The sequence below is a fragment of the Mugil cephalus genome, chromosome 2, assembly GCF_022458985.1.
Source record: "Mugil cephalus isolate CIBA_MC_2020 chromosome 2, CIBA_Mcephalus_1.1, whole genome shotgun sequence".
NCBI classification, from domain to species: Eukaryota; Metazoa; Chordata; class Actinopteri; order Mugiliformes; family Mugilidae; genus Mugil; species Mugil cephalus.
The window spans coordinates 4,233,098-4,254,480 of NC_061771.1; the positions used below are offsets into that span (position 1 = coordinate 4,233,098).

At 39.8% G+C, this 21,383-nt stretch overlaps 1 protein-coding gene across 1 annotated transcript in view; it reads right to left on the reverse strand.

The window, feature by feature from the left end:
• Nucleotides 1-2,896: 2,896 nt before the first annotated feature.
• Nucleotides 2,897-21,383, reverse strand: part of tusc3 (tumor suppressor candidate 3) — a 58,420-nt gene continuing 39,933 nt past the window's right edge. Inside the window, exons 7-10 of the mRNA XM_047579689.1 lie at nt 18,636-18,699; nt 14,661-14,735; nt 5,103-5,193; nt 2,897-3,116 (exon numbers count right to left, since the gene is read on the reverse strand). Of these exons, the coding sequence (XP_047435645.1) occupies nt 3,101-3,116; nt 5,103-5,193; nt 14,661-14,735; nt 18,636-18,699 (246 nt within the window). The 3' untranslated portion in view covers nt 2,897-3,100. The remainder of the gene's footprint in view (nt 3,117-5,102; nt 5,194-14,660; nt 14,736-18,635; nt 18,700-21,383) is intronic.

Genomic DNA, 21,383 nt, shown 5'->3' on the forward strand with positions numbered 1-21,383 from the left:
ATGAAGAATGATGAGCAACTCGTGGTCACGTCTTGAGCGAACTAGAGTTGACTGGCTGCACGTAATACAGAGTCCTGCAACATCAGAAATGAGATGGCGTCTCCTGAAAACTATAAACACGCATCTGTCCGCTATCTGTAGAGTACAAGCACCATGACTCGCAAATGTCAACACAAAATGGCAATTGTATTTCTTTGATTTTTATCGTCAGGTGGGAACATGGAAGAAACTGTTAATAGGTACAAAAGAACAATAATAACTGGTCACAGAGTCCTAATACATTTCTGAAAGGTTTCCTTTTGTGACAGCGTTGTTCTTTTATTCAGAGAAAGCCTATTATAATTTGATTTAACTCAGCAGATTTCATTTGGGAACAGCTGGCTACTCGCACTGAGGAACAGGTAATGTCTTTGATCTGTGCAGCAGCATTATATGTATGAATGTCCTCTACTCGCAGAACAGCATCTGCGACTGTTTCTAGATTACATGGTGGGAGACGAGAGATTACACCCACCCCCACATTCATTATATACTGCACTTCCTGAACAGAACTAAATGTCACAGATTTCCCATTAATTACTTTGTGTTGCAAGATTTCTTCCTATGCAGAAGTTTGTGAGGCATCTAACACCACTGTTCCTGTCGAGAAAATACCATTGTAACCGCAGCTTTATCAGCTTCATAGTTCATAATAGTCACAGCATATACGTTCAGTGCGTCGTTTTGAAGAAGACAGCTTCACCACCCAAAATGACCACCGGCCGTACTTATGGAAAGATGGACCAAGCCCTTGGTCATGTAGAGTACCTGAAGAGAGGTTTTCAAGCTCAGTGAGGGTGGCATCAGTCGTCGCCATCTTGGCAGCGCCTCACCCAACTCCTCACCTATTCAAAGATGGTGTGAAGTGTGATTGGAGCTAAGGCGAGCAGGTGGACATTTAAATACTTTAAATGGACAAGTTATGTAAATATTAGTTGTCATGAATGGGGAAATTAGCTATAGAAACGCAATCTGTGCTTGCTGTTAAACATATTGTATGAAACGTAGCGTTGATGCCTACACAGCTTCCATTTTTGGATTTGGATTTTTGTTGAAGACCTAATAGCTACTTGACCACTGGTTGTTACCTTAGTACAGCCTCATTGTACTACTACTGTTCATAGTTAGTGTACTGAGATGTAGTATGTAAGAATTTCACTGCGCAAAAAAAAAAAAAAAAGCAGCTTTAAAACTTTATGAATGTGATGGATGCACATACTGTATTTGTAAGCTTGCATTTAATATGAAATTATTAAGTTATGTACATCTAAGGTTGAGGACCATATACACCAATCCGGCATAACATTATAACCACCTTCCTGATACTGTGTAGGTCTCCCCTGTGCCTCCATAACATTTGTGACCTGTTGTTTCACATTTATTAACTCCACTTCCACTCCCTCCTGTGAGGGAAACCCAAACTCAACACAGCTGACCAGTCACGGTGCTGAGTTTATGATACGTATTATTTATTTAGCTTACACCTGTCCTCTGTCTCATATCCACCTTGATTTTGCTCCATTTGCAAACACTAATCCCTGTGCGAAGGTGACATTTGTTCTGCTTCTCTCCTCCGCTTGTAAAGGCCAGCGGTTGAGGGAAAACAGATGGAGACTGCTCTCAGTGCTGATGCTACAGCCTGAGACAGAGCTTCCATATCCTGAGCCCATTAATGAGCTGAATATGAACATTATGGTGTTCTAAATGAGGAAGTTATTTTCCTGTAAGCATAAATAGGGCAGGTGTTACTACAGTTACATCACCCTTCTTACTATTGTGCATTTGTGTCTCAGTAGGATCAGTTTACACACATACAGGGACACAATGGTTTTCCAGTGGTTTAAATAAAAACAGACAAGAATGGGAGTATTTTTATGACTTTTTTTTTCAAAATTGTTCTGTCTATGGTTACCATTCCTGTACGCGCACCCACACAGAGCAGGTTACATAAATGATCGCAACGGTCGGCCCACTCAGTGTTTTAGTGGGCAGTCCACAAGTGAAAAAATTAGAAATGCATGTGTTCTCTTAATGACCTATGCCTCCCACATTCTGCAAGAAATGTTACACCTCTCACAGCGTGCGAGTTCACGTGCTGCTCTCCGCTCCTGCAGCGGTTTGACTGCATCGTCGACGTAGGAGAGAGCGACTGTTGATCTAATGCAAGATTATTTTCGTTCGACACACGCATCCTGCCTTTTCGTCTTTCCCTCGACTCATCCTGCTGGTTTCAGCTGCTTAACACCAACTGGAATTTAGCTGTTGTGTGATGACAAAGGGCCCAAAGAGTTTGGAAGTAAATATTTTTCAGATGTTAAATGAGTTCTCTGTGGGATTAGAGGTTTGGAAAGAGGGAAAGAACATGTCATCCTCTTCCAGTAAAATGAATCACACTTACGCAGTTTGGCACCAAAGGTGGTTGAAGCCAGCGGCAGTCAACAACCATAGGAAACCACTTCTTCAGCTAGAAAAAAATACTAATACTGTATGTGTGCCTGTTTACATCAATGCATCGTTTACCGTTTGTGTCAGGAATATTTATAACCAAAACATATCAGGAGTTGCGTTCTGGGACTGAATGAGAGGCTACAGGGATGAGCAGAGATTTACCAGCGTCATCACGTTAAAGTAGCAGAATAATGTACACACAACAATATTCAACAGCAGTCCTTGGAGAGGCTGAATTTACAGAGATGTCATGCCTTTATATTAAGTTCACTTATCAAAAAGTTTTCCTTCTCATCCTCCTTTGTGACTATTTTCACAAATAAGATTCAATATATGTATAAGTTTACCACAAGCAGCAGTGAGTGTATCTGAGCACACAGAACATTTGAAAAGAATCACAAAAACACAATACAGAGAAACACCTTTATTTTCCAGCGTGAAGAATCAATTTAGTTTTTATCCAATCTGAAGATTTGATGCTAGTAGTATGTAAAAAAAAAAGAAAACACAAAGAGAAACCCCACCATGCCCTTCAGACTCATGCCTCCGCCTCTTCCAATATCTTCTCCCCTCTTCACCAACCATCACCATCGTCCTCCACTCCTGTCTTTCTTCACTTAATAAGGAAGCTGTGAGACAAAAGAGGATTAAGAGGATTGAAAATAAAATAAAAATAACAGGTAAGGCATATCATATTTATAATTCTGGTACGTGCTGCACATTTTCTTTAAATGTTTTTGGCACAGTGCAGACACAAACCTTGGGATGGCCTGATTATCTAACCAGAAAATGATGAGTCCACACCATGTTATGAGTCAAGATGCTGAAATGTTTTGCTGAAGATGTATATCTGTGTTTATCCAAAAGGACTAGCAGACCTGCCCCTAAACATTTCTATACGGCATTCAAAACACACACTTAAGCAACAAATAGGAAGTCACACTCAAATGTAAATGGCTGCAAATCAAATGCCGTTATATGTGGAGCTGAAAAACACCAGAGGCAGCTGATTAGAATCAATAAACATTTGCTTGACAGAGGGGGTTTGACTGCTTCTGTTCATTTTTATAGACTACTTTTCATTATTTATTTTTTATCAGTACAGCCACCCATAGTTTAGAATTCAAAAAATGCATCTTCTTCTCATGGTGTGTTCATGTTTATTTGTTCTACAGATCATATTTTACATAACTCTTTCTGTTGGATGTTTTGGCTGCGGCCAATCAGTGGAAAGAATAGAGTGCAATGGAGCAACTGATGTGCACATAAAAAACTTCTATTCTAAGGACCTTAAATTCTATTTATTCATTCGTTCATTTTCTGTAAGTGCTTGTCCTTTGGAGGGTTGCAGGGGGCTGAAGCCTATCCCAGCTGTCAGTGGGCGAGAGGTACACCCTGGACAGGTCTCCAGTCTGGCACAGAGCTAACACATGGAGACAGACAACCCCAATACATCCCCCATTAGCCTAACAAGCATGTCTTTGGAAGGTGGGAGGAAGCCGGAGAGAACCCACATAGACACATGGAGAACATGTAAACTCCACACAGGAAGGCCCCAGTCGGCCGATGGATTGAAACCCAGAACCTTCTGGCTGTGAGGCATCATGCCAACCATCCACCCTTAAAATCTATAATTTGACAAATATAAGGAATATAATGGTAATAACGCACAACAGAAACTCTTCCACAGGCATACAGTTAACTTATATGAAAAATAAAATAATAAATGAATAACTTTTAATTTTTTCCTGCAAGAGACTGTTTTTTTTTTTTTTTAATTAGTCCCAAATTACAGGAAACTTGGAAATTAGAGAAAATAAAGATTTTTACGAGTGTCACACCATAAGTAATCCTTCCATTAATGCATTTAAGTCTCGAGACAACAATTATCAGATGGTGAAACCCTCCACTGAACTGGAACACTCCAGCTTGGTCCCATTTCAAGCCACGGGTCACAGCAGGGTCCAGGCACGATGACAGAGGTGGGTTTGTGCCGCATTGGTTCTGTGTAATGTGCTGTAATACCCCACAGCTGTTCAAGTGGGGTGAACTGGAGCCAGACTCGGTAGACCTGTATTTTCTGTCACACACTAAATCTTATTTTTATGTAGCGGTTGACCTTTAGCTCAAAGTGGGACCAAATTGCTGCTGTTCTGGCTCACTAAGCTACAGGGCTTTAGTGTCCAAACACATTCACTACATGACAACCTTTAGAAAATATCCATGACACATCCAGGATTTCTAATGGATGGGGAGAACACGTGACCTCGTACTGAAGAAACACTATGAGGCTCCAAAGTCAGACTGCAAATCTCTGTCGAAGTTGTAGCTGCAAGGCTTCTCTCTAGAGAGAAAACTCTGGCTCCGTGTCTTGTACATTTTGGACAGTGTTTCCAATCGAACAGCTGTCTTTAAATCAAAGGAATAACGTGAATGGATGAATCCTGTTTTGGCCTGTGTTTCTGCACTGGGTCTGCAATAACTCTGAAGTGATTTTATGTCAACTTCAGTGACTTTGAGATTCATTGTGTGTCAGTATATTGTGTTTGAATATCTGTCAAGTAAGCCAGAATGAAGGTATATGCAGGGAGTCACAGTACGGTTACTATGGTTACCTGTAGGGGTATCCATGGTACTTGGACCTGAAGATGGAGAGCAGGAAACTGAAGAAAAACACCACAAGGCCGAGACCAACCAGGCAGATGACTGCAAGGAGACACATATAGAGACGGTGAGTTGTTGAATAGAGGAGCAGTGCCAGAAAAAACATTAAGGTTAAACAAATACACACAAACAAGTAATAATATAATTTACCATAACTGCATATGAAGCTTTTTGAATGTCTTAAAGAACCTATAGAAAGCCTGACCAATATTCATTAGGCAACAGCCTGTGAGAATATTTGTTTGCTGGCTAAAGGAATTCATTTCAATCACTTCACACACGTTATAGCTGCTGATGCAACTCTGTTCAAAGGGTTTCAACACAGACAGGGTACACGCTGTACACATCCTCCTCTCTTCATGTTGGGAGTACTAAGACAGGCCTACACACACAATCTCACACACACACACACACACACACACACACACACACACACACACACACACACACACACACACACACACACACACACACACACACACACACACACACACACACACACACACACACACACACACACACACACACACACACACACACGAAACAAAATGCTTGCAGGACTGGAACCAAATACCTGATCTGGTTGTTATGAAAAAGGTGTATATTACATATGCAAGATATTATTAAATATTCAACTTTACCGACACTATAATTCAGCTGGTGTGATGCTGATGAGGCAACATTCTAGGTGTTGCAGAAAATTACGTTTAAAGCCAATATCATCTTATTTCCTCGGTGGCTATTCAAAACTGGAATATACAGAAGCGTGATCTTTAATCTCTAGGGGAATTGTATGTGTCTTTATGTGTCTTTACGCGCACACCCTCATGCAGCAGCTAATCCCTGAGAAGCACTGTGTTAAATTAAACTGTCACCAACCACTGATATTGTTAATCAGGGATTAGGATGAGTACCTCTCCTGGAGACTAAATAGTCTTCTTCCTGTTCTCAGTGTGTGTGTGTGTGTGTATATGAGAGAGAGAGAGAGAGAGAGAGAGAGAGGGAGAGATGTCTGGGAAGATGTTAGATGGATTCCTAGTGTCAATGTGTGTGTGTGAGTTGGGTTCCAGTGGTTTATGTGTTCTGCGTGTGTGGTCTGTAATAGTGCTTGATATTGCTGATGATTTCCTGATTCGATTCCAGTTCACAATTTCCTGCTGTAAATTGTGCAAAAAATGGGACTATGATCAGGTGCACTTTTGGATCCCTACAACTGGACTAATCTCGCTGGGAAGTCTCACGAGCCTGGTAACAGGATGCAGGAAATGACGCAGACGAAAAACGAGAAGGAAGAAATCCATTCAAGGACTTTATGAAACAATAATAATTGAAAATCTGACTCCTCATAGATTATTTCTGGTAGGTAAGAGGCCAGTTTTATGGTTAACTAAAGGTTACTCAGATCAAATTAAAAATAATGTCCGGACAAGCATTCTATTACAAACCTGTGTGACACAGACTGAGTGACTTAATTGAGAACCATACATATTTGAGAGTGTGTCTCTATGGAGAGCCCCTATGCCCTGTGCGGTTCCAGGTTTGCCACGTCTAGGTATAGTATGTGAATGTGAGCATCGGAGCCTCTGTGTATCTTCATTAAGCATACAGGAATATATTTCCCTTAGCTCATTCATTATGACTGAGAGATGTTAGTATGCATGCATGGATAATAACACTCCCCTACACACACACGCTAAGCATGCTAATATGCTAAGTGATTTATGACCTTGGCCAAATGACAAGTTCTTTAAGCTGAGTGATTTCCCTCAGTGACAAAGGTGGTAATCCCTCCTTTGACTAGATGACTCAATTCAAATCACAATATATTGGCATGGCAAAAATAAATGTGCATTTCCCGAGCAGGAGGAAGCCAATAAACATATTAAGTTAAGCCTATCTCATTAGGAGGACAAATATGAATAGATTGTGATGCTACACGGGTCTTCACAGTTTATTCTTTGATTAGCAGCAAGCTGCAGATGGCATGACGTGACTCTGTCTGAGTCTGAGAATACAGTCAACGTTTTAACGGCAAACAGAGACAGAAAACCCTCTTCTGGTAACCCGTTTCTTCAACATACTAGCAACAAAGATACTATATACATCATAAGAAGCTTCATTCCTTCTTTGATTCCATCTTTCTGAGAAGTGTACAACATTAAAACCACTGACAGGAGAAGTAAATAACATCAACCAACTTGCGACAATTGTGGGAAATGTTTGGACCTGGCATTCATTCATATGGATGTTACTTAGACATGTACCATCCACCTAGACCAGACCAGACACCTCCACGCCATAGCAATGATGCTCCTTGATGGCAGCAGCCATCCACAGCAGGATGCACAAAAACATTTTAGGAACAACTCAAAAAACATGAAAAACAGCACAAGGTGTTGACCTGCCCTCAACAGGGGCCCTTTCCCTCAACTCATAGGACCCAAAGGCCCAAACTAACAACATTCTGTCACCAGACACTACAGGACCCTCAGAAGACCCATGTCCATTCTCTGAGTCACAACTGTTTTGGAGGCACAAAGGTGACCTACACAATATTAGGAGGGTGGTCATAATGTTATGTCTGATTGGTGTACGTATACAATCATAATCAATCAATTATATACCTCCCTTTCGTCTTCAGAACTGCCTTAATTCTTCGTGTCATACTTTCAACAAGGTGTTGGAAACATTCCTCAGAGACTTTGGTCCATATTGATATGATAGCATCACACAGTTGCTGAAGATTTGTCGGCTGCACATCTATGATGCAAATTTCCCGTTCCACCACATCCCAAAGGTGATCTGAGCTTTGTGACATGGTGCATTATCCTACTGGAAGTAGCCATCAGAAGATGGTACACTGTGGTCATAAAGGGATGGACATGGTCAGCAACAATACTCAGGTAGGCTGTGGCATTTAAACCATGATCAGTTTGTACTAAGGGGCCCAAAGTGTGCCAAGAAAATATCCCCCACACCATCACACCACCACCACCAGCCTGAACTGTTGATATGGTATTCTGCATTCCTTAGATGTAAGAAGTGGTTATTTGAGTTACTGTTGTTTCTATCATCTCCTTCTACTCTGACCTCTCACATCAACAAGACAACACAACTGCCAGTCACTGGATATTTCCTCTTTTGGACCATTCTCTGTAAACCCTAGAGATGGTTGTGCGTGAAAATCCCAGTAGATCAGCAGTTTCTGAAAAACTCAGACCAGCCCGTCTGGCTCCAACAACCAGACCACGTTCAAAGTCACTTAAATCCTCTTTCTTCCCCATTCTGATGCTCAGTTTGAACTGCAGCAAGTTGTCTTGATCTCCTCTACATGCCTAAATGCTTTGAATTGCAGCAATGTGATTGGCTGATTAGCTATTTGTGTTAACAAGCACTTGACAATAAAGTTTAAGCGTGTATGTATTCCCTGCTTAATTAGAATGTTTTGATGATTAAAAAAACATCTCAAAAATACAACATGAAAGACTGACCAATCAAATTTAAAGTAAATGTATCCCACTGACCAGGTATACTACAGAAGTAAAAAAAAGCTATCTTTGGAGGAAACTCTCTTGGGAGAGAAACAAGGCCAAATTTGAATGAACCACAGTTGTGGCAGTAACAGAAACAGTGTATTTGACAAACATGAGAGAGAGTGATACGGCAGTGTATCAATCCCACAGTAAAAGAGTTTGTCAGATACATGCTACAACCTCTGCTTTGTATCCTTGTGGAGACGGATTTATATTGTAGCAACATAATGAGCCCAAACAACCCTCAAAGCTTTAAAGACCAAAGAAGACCAAGGACTTGTGACTGTCAGTCACCTGGTCTCATACATTTATGGGCACACTGGAGGAATCCAAGCATTTCTAACATCACGAGAACCTCTCTTCAACATAACATATATATATATATGCATATGTATCCCTGCATCAAATTAAGCAGGGATAAATTATTTCACACAGGTCGAGTGCTGCTGTCAGTCAAGTTCAAGAAAGTGATGGATAACATATTCTACAATTTATCTACAGTTGTCAGACATTTAACTATTGATCGTGTCATTAAAATCTGAAACAAATGCATGTTTTACATATGATTATGAACAGGCTCTGAAGACCTTCTCATAACATAAACATTATGTTGTGCATGCAGACCACAACAGTTACTCAGCCAGCTAAATGCCAGAACTGTCAAACTAAAAAATGAATTTAAAAAAGTAAATGAAAAAGCAAACCCATGCCCGTATTTTAGTTTAGTTTATTGGGACCGAGACTGGGAGAGACTAGCGTTGTTCCTTATGATTGACTGATGTGGTTTTCATTACATTGAGACAATTTTGAAAAATGACTTTAATAACCCAAAGAACAAATTAAAAAACACAACGATCATTAATTTTTGCTTTAATACTCTTTGACTAAATCAATTCTTTCAAGATAATTAGACTACGGTATTACCCTAGAGGACACAGGAATTAAATAATCCTCAGCATTTTGGGATCATGTTCTATACTTATAGGCTCAATTTCGTTTGACTCAAAAGTTTCTCACTTTTTTGCCCTTTTTCCATTCTCTCCTCCCCCTCCTGCTCACACGACTCCATTCACCAATATTATGCAAGGATTTTGTAACACCATTTGGTAACTTCCCTGCTGAGAAACCCAGTGTGTGCTGTGGTTTCTGATACAGATTCCCATGGCGGCAGCAGATATCTTCCTGTGGTTGCTCTCAGTAGGATGGAAGCTATATGCCAGGGATTTAACACCCACATGCAGCGATTACACTGCCATTCAAGCATATTCCTCTCTCTATTACTGACACATGCCTATTCTCTATGCTCCTTTAGAAACCACTTATTTAATTTGTTAGTCCATGTATGGGGTAAGCAAAAACAAATCAAAAACAAAACTATTTTATCCATGTTTGTCCATGTTGTCTGTCTCAGGCAGCAGAAACCTAGGGAGGACAAACCCTGTATGTACCATCAGCACATATTAAAAGAGGATGACATGACAAAAATCCTAGAAGTGACTGGAGAAAGCTAGACTGAAAGATAGCACACAGGCACTGATCATGGCAGCACAAGTACAAAATCAACAAAGGGCTGAGATCTACCACACCAGGAGTGACCCAAGGTGCAGCATGTACAAAGACGCCCCTGACACAGTGCAGGAATAGCAGCAGGATGCAAGAACCTAGCAGGCATACGTGGAACGGCACAACCAAGTTGCTGATTAATAAACATTCAACCATTCAGGTCAAAATGAGAAACACCTCCAAAGTTTGTGGAGAATGACTGAGCCAAGATCCTGTGTGACTTCCAGGTACATACTGACAAGATGGTGATGGCTAACCAACTGGACACTGTAGTGATGGTAACAGAAGAAGAGGGCTGCAGTGGTAGATAATGACTAATTATGAAAGACAGCAACATCAGGGAGAAGCAATAGAGATATACTGAGAAAACCAAGAAACACCAAGGACTGAAAGAGGAACTAGAAAACATGTGCATAGTAAAGTCAACAGTTGTAAGTTGTAAGGAACAACATGTAGATCTCCGTCCAGATAAGTGCAGTACAAGACTCAGGCTTCTGGGAGACAACAGAAGATTGAAGGAAAGGAAACAAAAGACCTCCCATAAGGGGTGAGAGGGAATACATATATTCTAAGTCCAATCAGAAATGATGATGAGTTGAAAGGGTCCTCTGTGTTGTACACATGATATGTCAACATTTCATTTGTGTGCCCATACAAATGTGTGTCCCTGTAAGTAGGTGTGTGTTTATGTATACATACCAATCTGAAACTTTGATATCATTAGTTATATAGTCATCGTCATTTTAATTGCCAAGGTGTAACATCTCAAGGAAGTTGAATGGGTGATCGTTTGTACCTTTAGATTCAGGAGTGTGCAGCCCTGCTGAAAGTCTTCTTGAGTTGCTTTTTCATCACACTCACTCTAATTAAATTTCACTTGTGTCCATGTTGTGAGGTAATTACCAGTGCAGGTCATCCAATATCCCCCTCCCCTTCTGATAATCTAGAGATTATGCAGAAACTCTTGAAAAATATTAAAGACCATTTGGAAGCTTGCACTGATGTGAAAATAGACATTATGAGGTTATGATTGGAAACAAACAATGTGCAACTGTATATGCTAAAATGAAGGCGTCCTATATTTGAAATGAGGAACTATGTTACAACCACAGCATGAAATGGCCGAGACCATCTGCTCCAATGGAGGAATGTGAGTATAGGGGAAAGGGAAACAGAGTATTTTAAACCAAAACACACCAAAATTACCACCATTGGGCTGAAGGAGGAAGGTGCCACCAAATGGCAGCTCATTTGTCTCTTTTGTTCAACAAACTCTGCTTAAAAGAGTTTAGGGCTGATTGTGTAAGACATGGTTGGTCAGCACTTGACCCCCAAATTAAACATGCTTCTTCCCATCTCTCAAACTCTCACTACAAATCAGAAATGAATGAATCTCATCACACAGAACATCAGCCAACAAGCCATTTCTACATATTTCAGTAAAGCTTAACCATAAGTTAATAGTTCTCACTTATAATGAGCGGAAATACCTTAGAAATCCTTAAATAGATAGAAGAAAAATGAATGTAGGGTTCAGTTTGTGTTAATTTATGTAAGAACGTGTGGGAAAGCTTCTCATCAGTGGTTGATATGTGAAACAGTCCTTCACATTGTGAAAATGTGACTCCAAAAAGAAAACTCCTTTCTAAAAGACCTACACCTGAATGCATTGTTGACTTTTTTGCCTGCAACAAGGTTCTTTTTCTCTGCCAGTCTGCTCCCTAACCCTCACCAGCAATCCTACATTCAGACTGCACAGCATCTTCTGAGACCACCACAACTACAGTCACATAAATACAAATCTCACTTTTCACTCTTTTAAATTAAAGTGCTTGTTTTATGAACTCTTACTGTAACACCTTCGTAATAGCACAGTTCTTAATTGATTATGCTCATGGTTTCTTGTACATAGGCAGTTTATGTCTCAGTTTTCTTTTGTTCATTTCTGATCCTCACTTATAATTAGATGTTGCTACCTGGTGTATTTACAGTTAATTTACCCCAAGAACCCAATATTAAGAAACTCTTCTGGGTAGGCTAGCATGATCATAATAACACTAAAAGAGTGCTTTAAAACCATTTAGGTCAACAAATGGTTAAATTGGTTGTGCGGTAGTAAGTCTGATTAATATTCCCCACATTCATGAATTTGTTATTTTCATACATCATTTAATTTCATTTATTTTTAAAGACTGTGTCATCCAAGACTCATTTTCAAATGTAATCAGAGCAGTGACCACCTTTGTGATTTGCTGTTTGTGTGGCTGATTGTGTATTGTACTGAAGTAAATACAGCTATTTATGAGGTTCACCTGTGAGTGGGAAATTCTTCTGCTCTCCACAGCAACAATTTAGCACAGCCTTATTAGTAGACCATTTGATCAAACCCTACAAGATCATAATAAAATAAAGGCTGAGTATTTTCATCTTTTGCAAAGCTAATAAGCAGAATGGATTATGGATTTGCTTCCGTTTACATTTTCTTTTCCATTCCCTCAGATGATCACTTTGTGGTTTCCAATTTATTTAACATTACATCAACAGCATTCATTAAGTTCTCACTAAGGAAAGATATTCTGAGCTTGTTGGTCACAACTAAGCTGTGTGATTAAAAATCTTCTTCGCTTGGAGTCTGTGCAGTTGGTGGCTCCATAATTAGTTGCTTCTGTTGTTAATCAGATGCTAATTTCAAGCAGATGAGAGTGCCAATTGAGAAATTATGTTTTTTTTTTTTCATTTTGGGACTTTGCATGTTTTTTTGTTTGCTAGGCCGATCATAGACAGACCCAGCTGGAGGCTATTTGCAATTTCTGTGCATTTAATGTTTATGTGTACAACAAATTAGATTCACAATCTAACTGCAAAAGCTGATCAAGTATAGCTATAGCTAAGTTCATTAGAATAAAGGGACAGTATATCAAGAAGGAAATTACTAAGATGGGTATTTGCATGCTGAAGTCAATCATGCATCCTTCTGGTATATCTAACTATTGGAGTTGGGTATTCAGTGGCAGTTATGGGGCAGGTGAGGGGTCATCTCAGCCATTATCTTGAGAGCAAACAAGAGCTTCTCAATCTCAGTGCTGCTCCAGCTAATTGACAGTTATGCAAATGCACGTCACACTAATGACTGCAATAATTGTTCATTCATGCATTGTGTGTGTGTGTGTGTGTGTGTGTGTGCGGGTCCTTTCTGTCAGATCTTCTCAAGCTCTGTCAAACTGGATATGAAGTGTGTTTGACCTGCCATCTTCAGTTCCATCCAGAGATGTTATGTGGATTTTCAATCCCAGACATTGACTGGGTCCCTAACAGATCAGAAAATGATGCTATTCCAGCATTATCTTGGCTATATGCTCCGGTCATTGTATTGTTGAAAGTGAACTAACTGCACTTTTCAAGGACCTCTCTGCATTTGGCTGCGTTTAGCCATTCCCCCAGTCTCACAGTCTGTGTCACTGAGAAGCCCTCCAATACATGTAGCACTGTAGCTGAACTACATTAGTTTATGTGTACATTATTAAAATATGGAAGGTTTTATTCTTGCTTTGTGTTTGTATTGTTATACACCAATCAGGCAAAACATTATGACCACTGACAGGGGAAGTGAATAACACTTATCTCTTGATCACAGCACCTGTTAGTGGACGGGATATATAAAGTAGTAAGTGAATATTTTGTCCTCAGACTTGATGTGGTAGAAGCAGGAAAATGGGCAAAAAGGTATTTGAGCAAGTTTAACAAAGGTCAAATTGTGTTGGATGATGACGAATCACACGAGATCAGGAATATTTGTCTTAAGAAAAATTCTTTAAAAAAGCTCGAACTGAGAAAAATGTTTCATACAAACAGCTCATTTAGAATATAAAGGTCTACAATTAAAGTTTAAATTAGTTCCAGTGGCATAGTTTAAACCTATCACTCTCTGGTTGCATTTTGTCCGCGCATTCCTGTTCTTGGGAAAGAAAAAGAAAAGATCATCTCTCCAGCTTAACGGGTCCTTTCTGGACAGCTAAGTGGTAAGTGGTAAAAATAAATAAAAATGTTCACAGAGGAATATGAATGTTTGACATAATCATACCACATTCATACCACATTAAATAAAATCCCATGTTATTAAAAATCTTTCCAAAAATTTCAATTGAAATCAAGAATGAAACACAGATTCATTTAAAAGCACTAAAAGTTGTGTGCTCCTGCTGCAAGTATTTTAACATCTCCAGCACCAGCTCTTAGAAACGTGGATGCTGATGGAAGCAAACTGGGAGCTGCAGGAATGAAAGTTACTAGGGGAGTTTGAACAACTATGTCACCACAGATACACAAAAAGTTTGCTCAGACTAACAGCAAAACACTGAGAAAGCTCTACATATGCGGAAATAGGGCTTGGCTGAAACAATCTTCTCTACTTACTTCTCCTCTTGCCCACATCTCCCTTGGAGGTGGCAGCTTCGTTGAGCAGCACCATCCCCATGGTGATTGCAGCATCTGGGACAAGGTTGTCAAGGAAACAACACAGTAGCCTACAAGAGGAGATATTGACCCAGGAAAACTGTTGGACACACAAATGCACAATTCAAATAAAAAGCATATATGTGAATGCAGATTTCAAGCAGATTAGAACATGGCCAATGCTCCGAGGGTCACACTAATAGAGACACTCGCATAATACAGTATAAATATGACGACACAATAAGAGTGGTAAAGTGCCTTCATGTTTTGAAGGTAAAGGTGGATGCTGCATTTTATACTGCAACAAAAAAGTAATGTCATTCTCTGCAACGTAAGGGTAAAGAGAGAAAAGATGTTTTTGACAGAAATGCAGGCAGCGCTGTGTTATGTGTTGTTCAGAGATGGTAAGGGTCACACAGCAACGCACAGTAGCACAAAACTAAATGCATTTTTATCTAAGCTATTAATAAACCTGCAAAGGTACATTGCAGCGGTACGTTATCCTCGGAGGGAAACCACAACGGATTCCCAATTCAAGGACTTTTTCTTTTTTATAAAAGCCCACGCAATATGTCAAGTCCATTCTGAAAACATGACAACATAAGGGAAATACAGAGTACACACCAACATAAATGCACAAGCTGATGCATCCAGCAACAGTCACATACTTTCTCTTTGTTGTACTGAATGAATTCCACAGGTTTTTCAACCTGTAGCCAGCACTACTTATATAGTATACTATGTATTCCCAAGACATAACAAGATTTTTTTCTTTCTTTTTCTAATGCACAGAACAAAACTGATGCAGAGCAATGTCCTTTATGTGTGTTATTTTTTGCAAATGTATGTATTCATACTCACATAGTGATCTTTAAATTGTTCGCTATTGTTTTTCTTTTTGTGCCTCTGACACACTGTAATCGTGTTCTGTTCTTGCACAACGTGCAGTTAAATAAAAAATAAAATGGAAAACTTGGTGACTCTCATTTTATTTACTGTACTACAACTGTTTTGCCTCAGCATGTAGTCCTTGAAGGAGGTTTGCAATGCATGTCTGTACATCACCATTTAATAATGCACAATAATGAAATTTCTAGTTTAATTTCTATTTTTTATTGTGAGCAAATCCGTTACAACAGTTAAATCATAACTTTTGTGGTATTTTTTTGTATAAACAGGAATAAAGGTCCATACCGTCGGAATTAAAAAATAAAAAAAATATGCAGACATTGTCCTGTACCACAGACTAAACAGTATACTAAGGTATACAAAACCATTGATGAAAACAATCTTTCCAAGGAAGCAAGATTTATGACAAACAACAGCAACAACTATTTTGCGTGAGGAAAACTGAGGGCCTAATCACAGAACCTACTCTTTAACATACTCTGCGTGTAAATCCACATAAGTCAGTGAAACCTGACAAGGTGCACAGACAAAGACTGTCACATGGGAAGCTTCAAAGCAGAATCTGAGGCATCCTCCTGATAAAAGACAGCTGCCATGACACAAACACAAGAAGTGTCTCCACGTACAGCAGTGGAACTGAAGCATAGGAGTTAGTTTGGTGGTTGGAAGGAGCTTTGCCACAGCGTGATAACAAAGTCATGATAACAAATAAAGACCTTTCAGTGTGCAACAGCACTAAACCGGAACTATAAAAACAGCCTATCTCAGAGTCTGCAGGCACTGTACATCACACCTGTCTATAGCAACAGAATTAGAAATGTGTGAAGCAGGTTACCTTAAAAAGACCACTAAGAAGCACATTAACTACAGAGCCGCTCGCTGGCTGGGTTTAGAAACATTCCAAAAAGTGGTGGTTGGGTCACAATTCCCACCTTGCGTTTATCATTGGGGATTTTTGCTCAATAGTTTGCAAATCTGATGGCTGGGACGGTGGACGTAGTTTCCAGATCAAGCACAGAACCCAAAACAACACATGCGAAGCATAAATAAGTATATATGATGTGGTGGGTGAGTGCAGAGTGCAGTGGTTCAAAGTGCTAATGAAGTTCATCTGAGAAAAGTCACGGTCGCATACAACATCTGAAACAGGAACGTTTCTGACGTCAACAAATAGCACAACTGATGTCTTCTCCATCAGACTCTCTGTTCTCCCTTTGGGCCACGATGACTGTGTGTGGACAGTCAATGCCTCATTGACAAAGCCATCAAACTTTGGTCTCTACATAGATCGCACTTCTTAAAGCACCTCCAGCTCCTCAATAAATTTGTAATATGGTCTGACTCCTGACTACGGAAGCTTCTTGTGGTTCTTCTCCTCTAGGGTAGTACATTAAACTGCATTTCTGTCAGTTTAAATTTGCAGTTGGACCTGTCCCCTGTACCTTGGGTTCTGTCTGTCGTACTTCTGTGACTTAAGCCTAATTACTCGGCAAGCTTTTTACGTGATCAGCTTATTAAGAACAAGTCCAAACTAATTGGATCCACACACGGCCGACCAAAGCAGAGAGTCCATCAGCAAAATCAACGTGAACTACCAGAGGAAATACAGGCTCACACATCTGTGTGAAATTAGGTACCATGGATCATGAATTCTTATCCTGAACACTAATGTCCAAAGTCTAAACACTTCATTCTTAAGTCACAGTGAACATTTCATCAAGAATGTATGGATGACCAACCGGTAAACATTTCTGTGAGAGTTTCAGTCATCCAGGTCACGGTATATTCAAAAAACACAAAAGAAAGGCTACTGGACATTTAGAAAAGGAGGACTGATGGGGAGCTGAGGTTTAAATAGTCACATCAAGGTACCTTTTACAAACTTGGTTGACCAGTGTCTGTTACCAGCTAAATATTTACTAGTCATGTGATTACTAGTAAACTCCCCAGGGGGTCCTTCAGAACTGGAAAAGCTAGTTGGATGAGTGGTGAACCGTCTTCAAAAACACGTCCAGTCACATCTCTTTAGCGTTTTTTGGACAGACTGTAAACATAACCTCTCCAGCCAGGGCAGTCGTCTCTGCAGAAGCCTGAACTATGAATATGAAACGTATGTGGATGTGGGTTTTCATGAATATAATATTTCACAGTATAAAGTGTACTTTTATATTTGTACTTACACTGTGAGTGTATGTGGTTGTTGTTATTTGTTGTTGATTCTATTTAAACTTGAAATGGAACAGTTATGCAACTGCATATGGTGCCTGCATTTCTATGTGTATATTAGGAATTAAACACAGTTACATCCCTGGGGAAGCCACTTCTGTGGTGCTCATAAAATGTGTTTACACCACCTGCACAGACAACAAAGGTACAAGTGCTCGCGTTTCAGCAGGTGTGTGTGTGTGTTTCATTTAGATGTAATCAGACGGGCACAAAATAAAAAAATAAACCGCGTGAGAATGGACAAATAAATATTGCTCTGCAGCAGGTGCGACCTTGGACCTGCCATTTCCTATGGGGACGAACACAACAGCTAGCAATGAACGGTGTCATTATCCACACACATACAAAAGCACCGGTGCAAGTACACACAGGTATACAAGCAGACAGGGAAGTAGACAAATACAAACGAAAAAAATCTATGCAGCCAAACAAGCCGAACGAGCAAATACACACACACGGACAGATCCTATCATGAGGTTGAATTTGGAAGAAATAAGGCAAAAAGAAGTTAAAAGAGGACAATCTCTTGTCTTTATATTATCTGTCTGTGCAGTCCAGCAGGTAGTGTCTGTATGGAGAACAAAACACAACACATTCATGATGGAAGAAGACATCTGTAATAAAGTCACATTCAATGCTTTTTCACACACGTAAAAGAAAAGGGAGTGCATGTCAGCAAATACTGGATTAGAGGAATTTGTTGCCAAGAAGAGCTGCTGCGCATTTCACAGACAGTTAAATTGCTCTGGACGATTAGTGTTTTGCAACACAAGAAACACAAACGAGTTGATGAAAGGATACTCAGAAGAAGGATGATGTGGGACTCTGCCACGAACTGAGCCTGGCTGCTGCCGTGAATGTAACTCTGTGGGAAAGAGGAAGAGAGAGAAAAAGGACACATTAGTTTAACATTGCATTCAAGCGACATTAAGTTACATACAAAGAATGTCTAAAGTCAGAGGAAAAAGATAAAAGGTCACAGGAATTGTGCTTGTCTCCCCTCCAATGTCTCTGCAGTGTTTCCCTTAAGCATTAGTTCATGGGATCAAGACACAACATGCTAAATCAAAAGGAGTGCTAGAGTTAGGGATAACACAAAAGCAAGACGAAACAAAGAATTATTTGAAAATTGTAGTAGAATAGGATAGTAGAAAGAAAATGACAGCGATTCCATCAGGAGTGATGACTTATTTTTAGTCTCCGCTATAGTGATCGTTCTAACAAATCACATATCCAAATTTCCCTCTAACTTTTAAAGTGACTGTTCCTGAAGAAAACGTCAACTTGGTTGTAGGCAAATCACACTGGCTGTAGCCCCTGGCATAAAATGAAATTATCAGTATGGACACTGGGGAACAACAAAATATTTTGCTGTAAATGTTTCTTCAAGGTCTACACTTGTGCTATTTGAGTTTGCATGTGCAGGAAAACTTAAGAGGATCATTCACATGTGCTCAAGCCCGAGAGTTCCACAGCTCATCTCTCCACATTAAAGTACTGCATTAATGCAGCTCCCAAACCTTTGAGAACACAAAACGAGGAACAAATCTAAAATTGTCTGCATTGATGAAAAAATGATACGTGTCATCCCGGTTCCAGCTCATTTAGATTCCCATTCATTCACCTGTGAGTGGTACTGCCGCAGTCACACTCACACTTTTTTGATTGGTAGCCAATTCTCAAGAGCCTCTCAGGGCAAAAGTCAGGGAAGAGAGAGCGTCTGCTGCTGAAGGCTCAACATTTTTATTTGACACCGTGACTGGCAACAGGCCTCATTAAAAAATCACTCAGACGGACAGATCGAGCATGTGCAACTTAGAATTTAATATTAGAGGAGAAACTTTCGCTTAGGTGCAAAAATCATGAGTGGTCCAGACCTGTCGTATGAGTTATGTGCAGACAGTTCATCATTCTACATGGAGGGGAAAAAAAACTAATCATATAATATCATCAAGCTGAAATCATCAAATCCCATTAAAAAGTACTTCCTTGTGAACAGATGGCAATAATTTAACAAATATATCTCTCAGCACACTGACTGGCCTTAGAACTCCTCAACCTCTTTGTGTTTTTTTTTTTCCAGGAACTGATGACGGCGCTAAGTACATTCAATAAAGACAACTCCATACAAACAAGCTCCTATGATAAGATGTCAGAGGCCAACTTTGACTGGCACCTGTCTGGAAGTTACAGGGAGATAAAGTGAGACAAAGCAGTGTTTCTGTGGAAATGAGGCACAAAGAAGAGACAGACGAGGGAAGTCTTTCAGTGAGTTTCACATGCTTGAATCCCTGCAGATTATTAGTATCTAGGTATGCGGCACATCTACGCTCTGCTTTTTCCACTTGACTGGCACAGTGTTCATTTCTTTCCCTATCAGACAAGAATAGGGATGGAAACATGAATAGAGGATGACAAAGGAGGTGGAGTAAAGGGTGGACAGCTTTTTCTTGCTTCGCTGGAGAGAAATGAAGAATTTTTGCACTTGAAAGCCGACATAAGGACAACAAAGGCTCCAGGCAGAAACAGATACTTTTGTTTTGAACACAAACCTGTTATTCTGCATTAGCTGGGGTTATTTAAATTGTTAGCAAGAAGCTTTCCTTGTTGACTGACAAATCAAGGCTCTTTATTAGCACCGTGTCTATTGTATGTGGTTTTGTTTTACTTGGAAGTTGGTGAGAGGTGGTTTCACATACTCTCACTTGCCACTTTATTAGGTACACCAGTTCAATTGCTTGTGAGAGATCAGAGGAGAATTGGCAGACTGGTTGGAGATGATAGAAAGGCAACAGTAACTCAAATAACCAGTCGTTACAACCAAGGAATGCAGAATACCATCTCTGAATGCACAACACGTCCAATCTTGAAGAAGATGGGCTACAGCAGCAGAAGACCAAATCTCTGAGGAATGTTTCCAACGCTTTGTTGAAAGTATGACACAAAATTGTGATCATGTATAGCCCTATATACATAGTTAGGTAAAAAAAAAAAAAAGTTAAAAACGGAACTCGTACACTTTCCTCCAGCAGGGGTACAAGTATATAAAGGCAGACTGACCATGGTCACATCCAAAACAGTAAAATACAAAAGCCCTGGGGAAAAAAAAAAAAAAAAAAAAAAACATGGATGGGGATTGACAACACTCGTCATATTGTGTTATTACCGAAGGCACAAACTACTGTCACTTTAAAAAAAATGGAAGTTAAAGCAATGGTCAGTTAACCTTCGGAAATTAGAAGTGTGCTCAAGACAAAACTAAATATTCAGTGCCCTAATTTGCTTAGATCCAAATGTATGGATTGTGATTAGTATACAGAAGACATGCACCTGCATGACCAAGCCAAATATGTCAGGCAGCAGGAAAAAACACTAACTGACTAGACCATTATTCAATGTCAGAATTGAATGAGAAAAGTTCAGTCGCCTTTTTCATGAGCTTGTGTCACAGTCACTCTAGACAACGGTTGCCAAGTCAAGTACACTGTGAGTATATGAGGCAGGTTAAAGGAAATTGGCTGGAGAAAAAAATAAATTACAAACAACTTC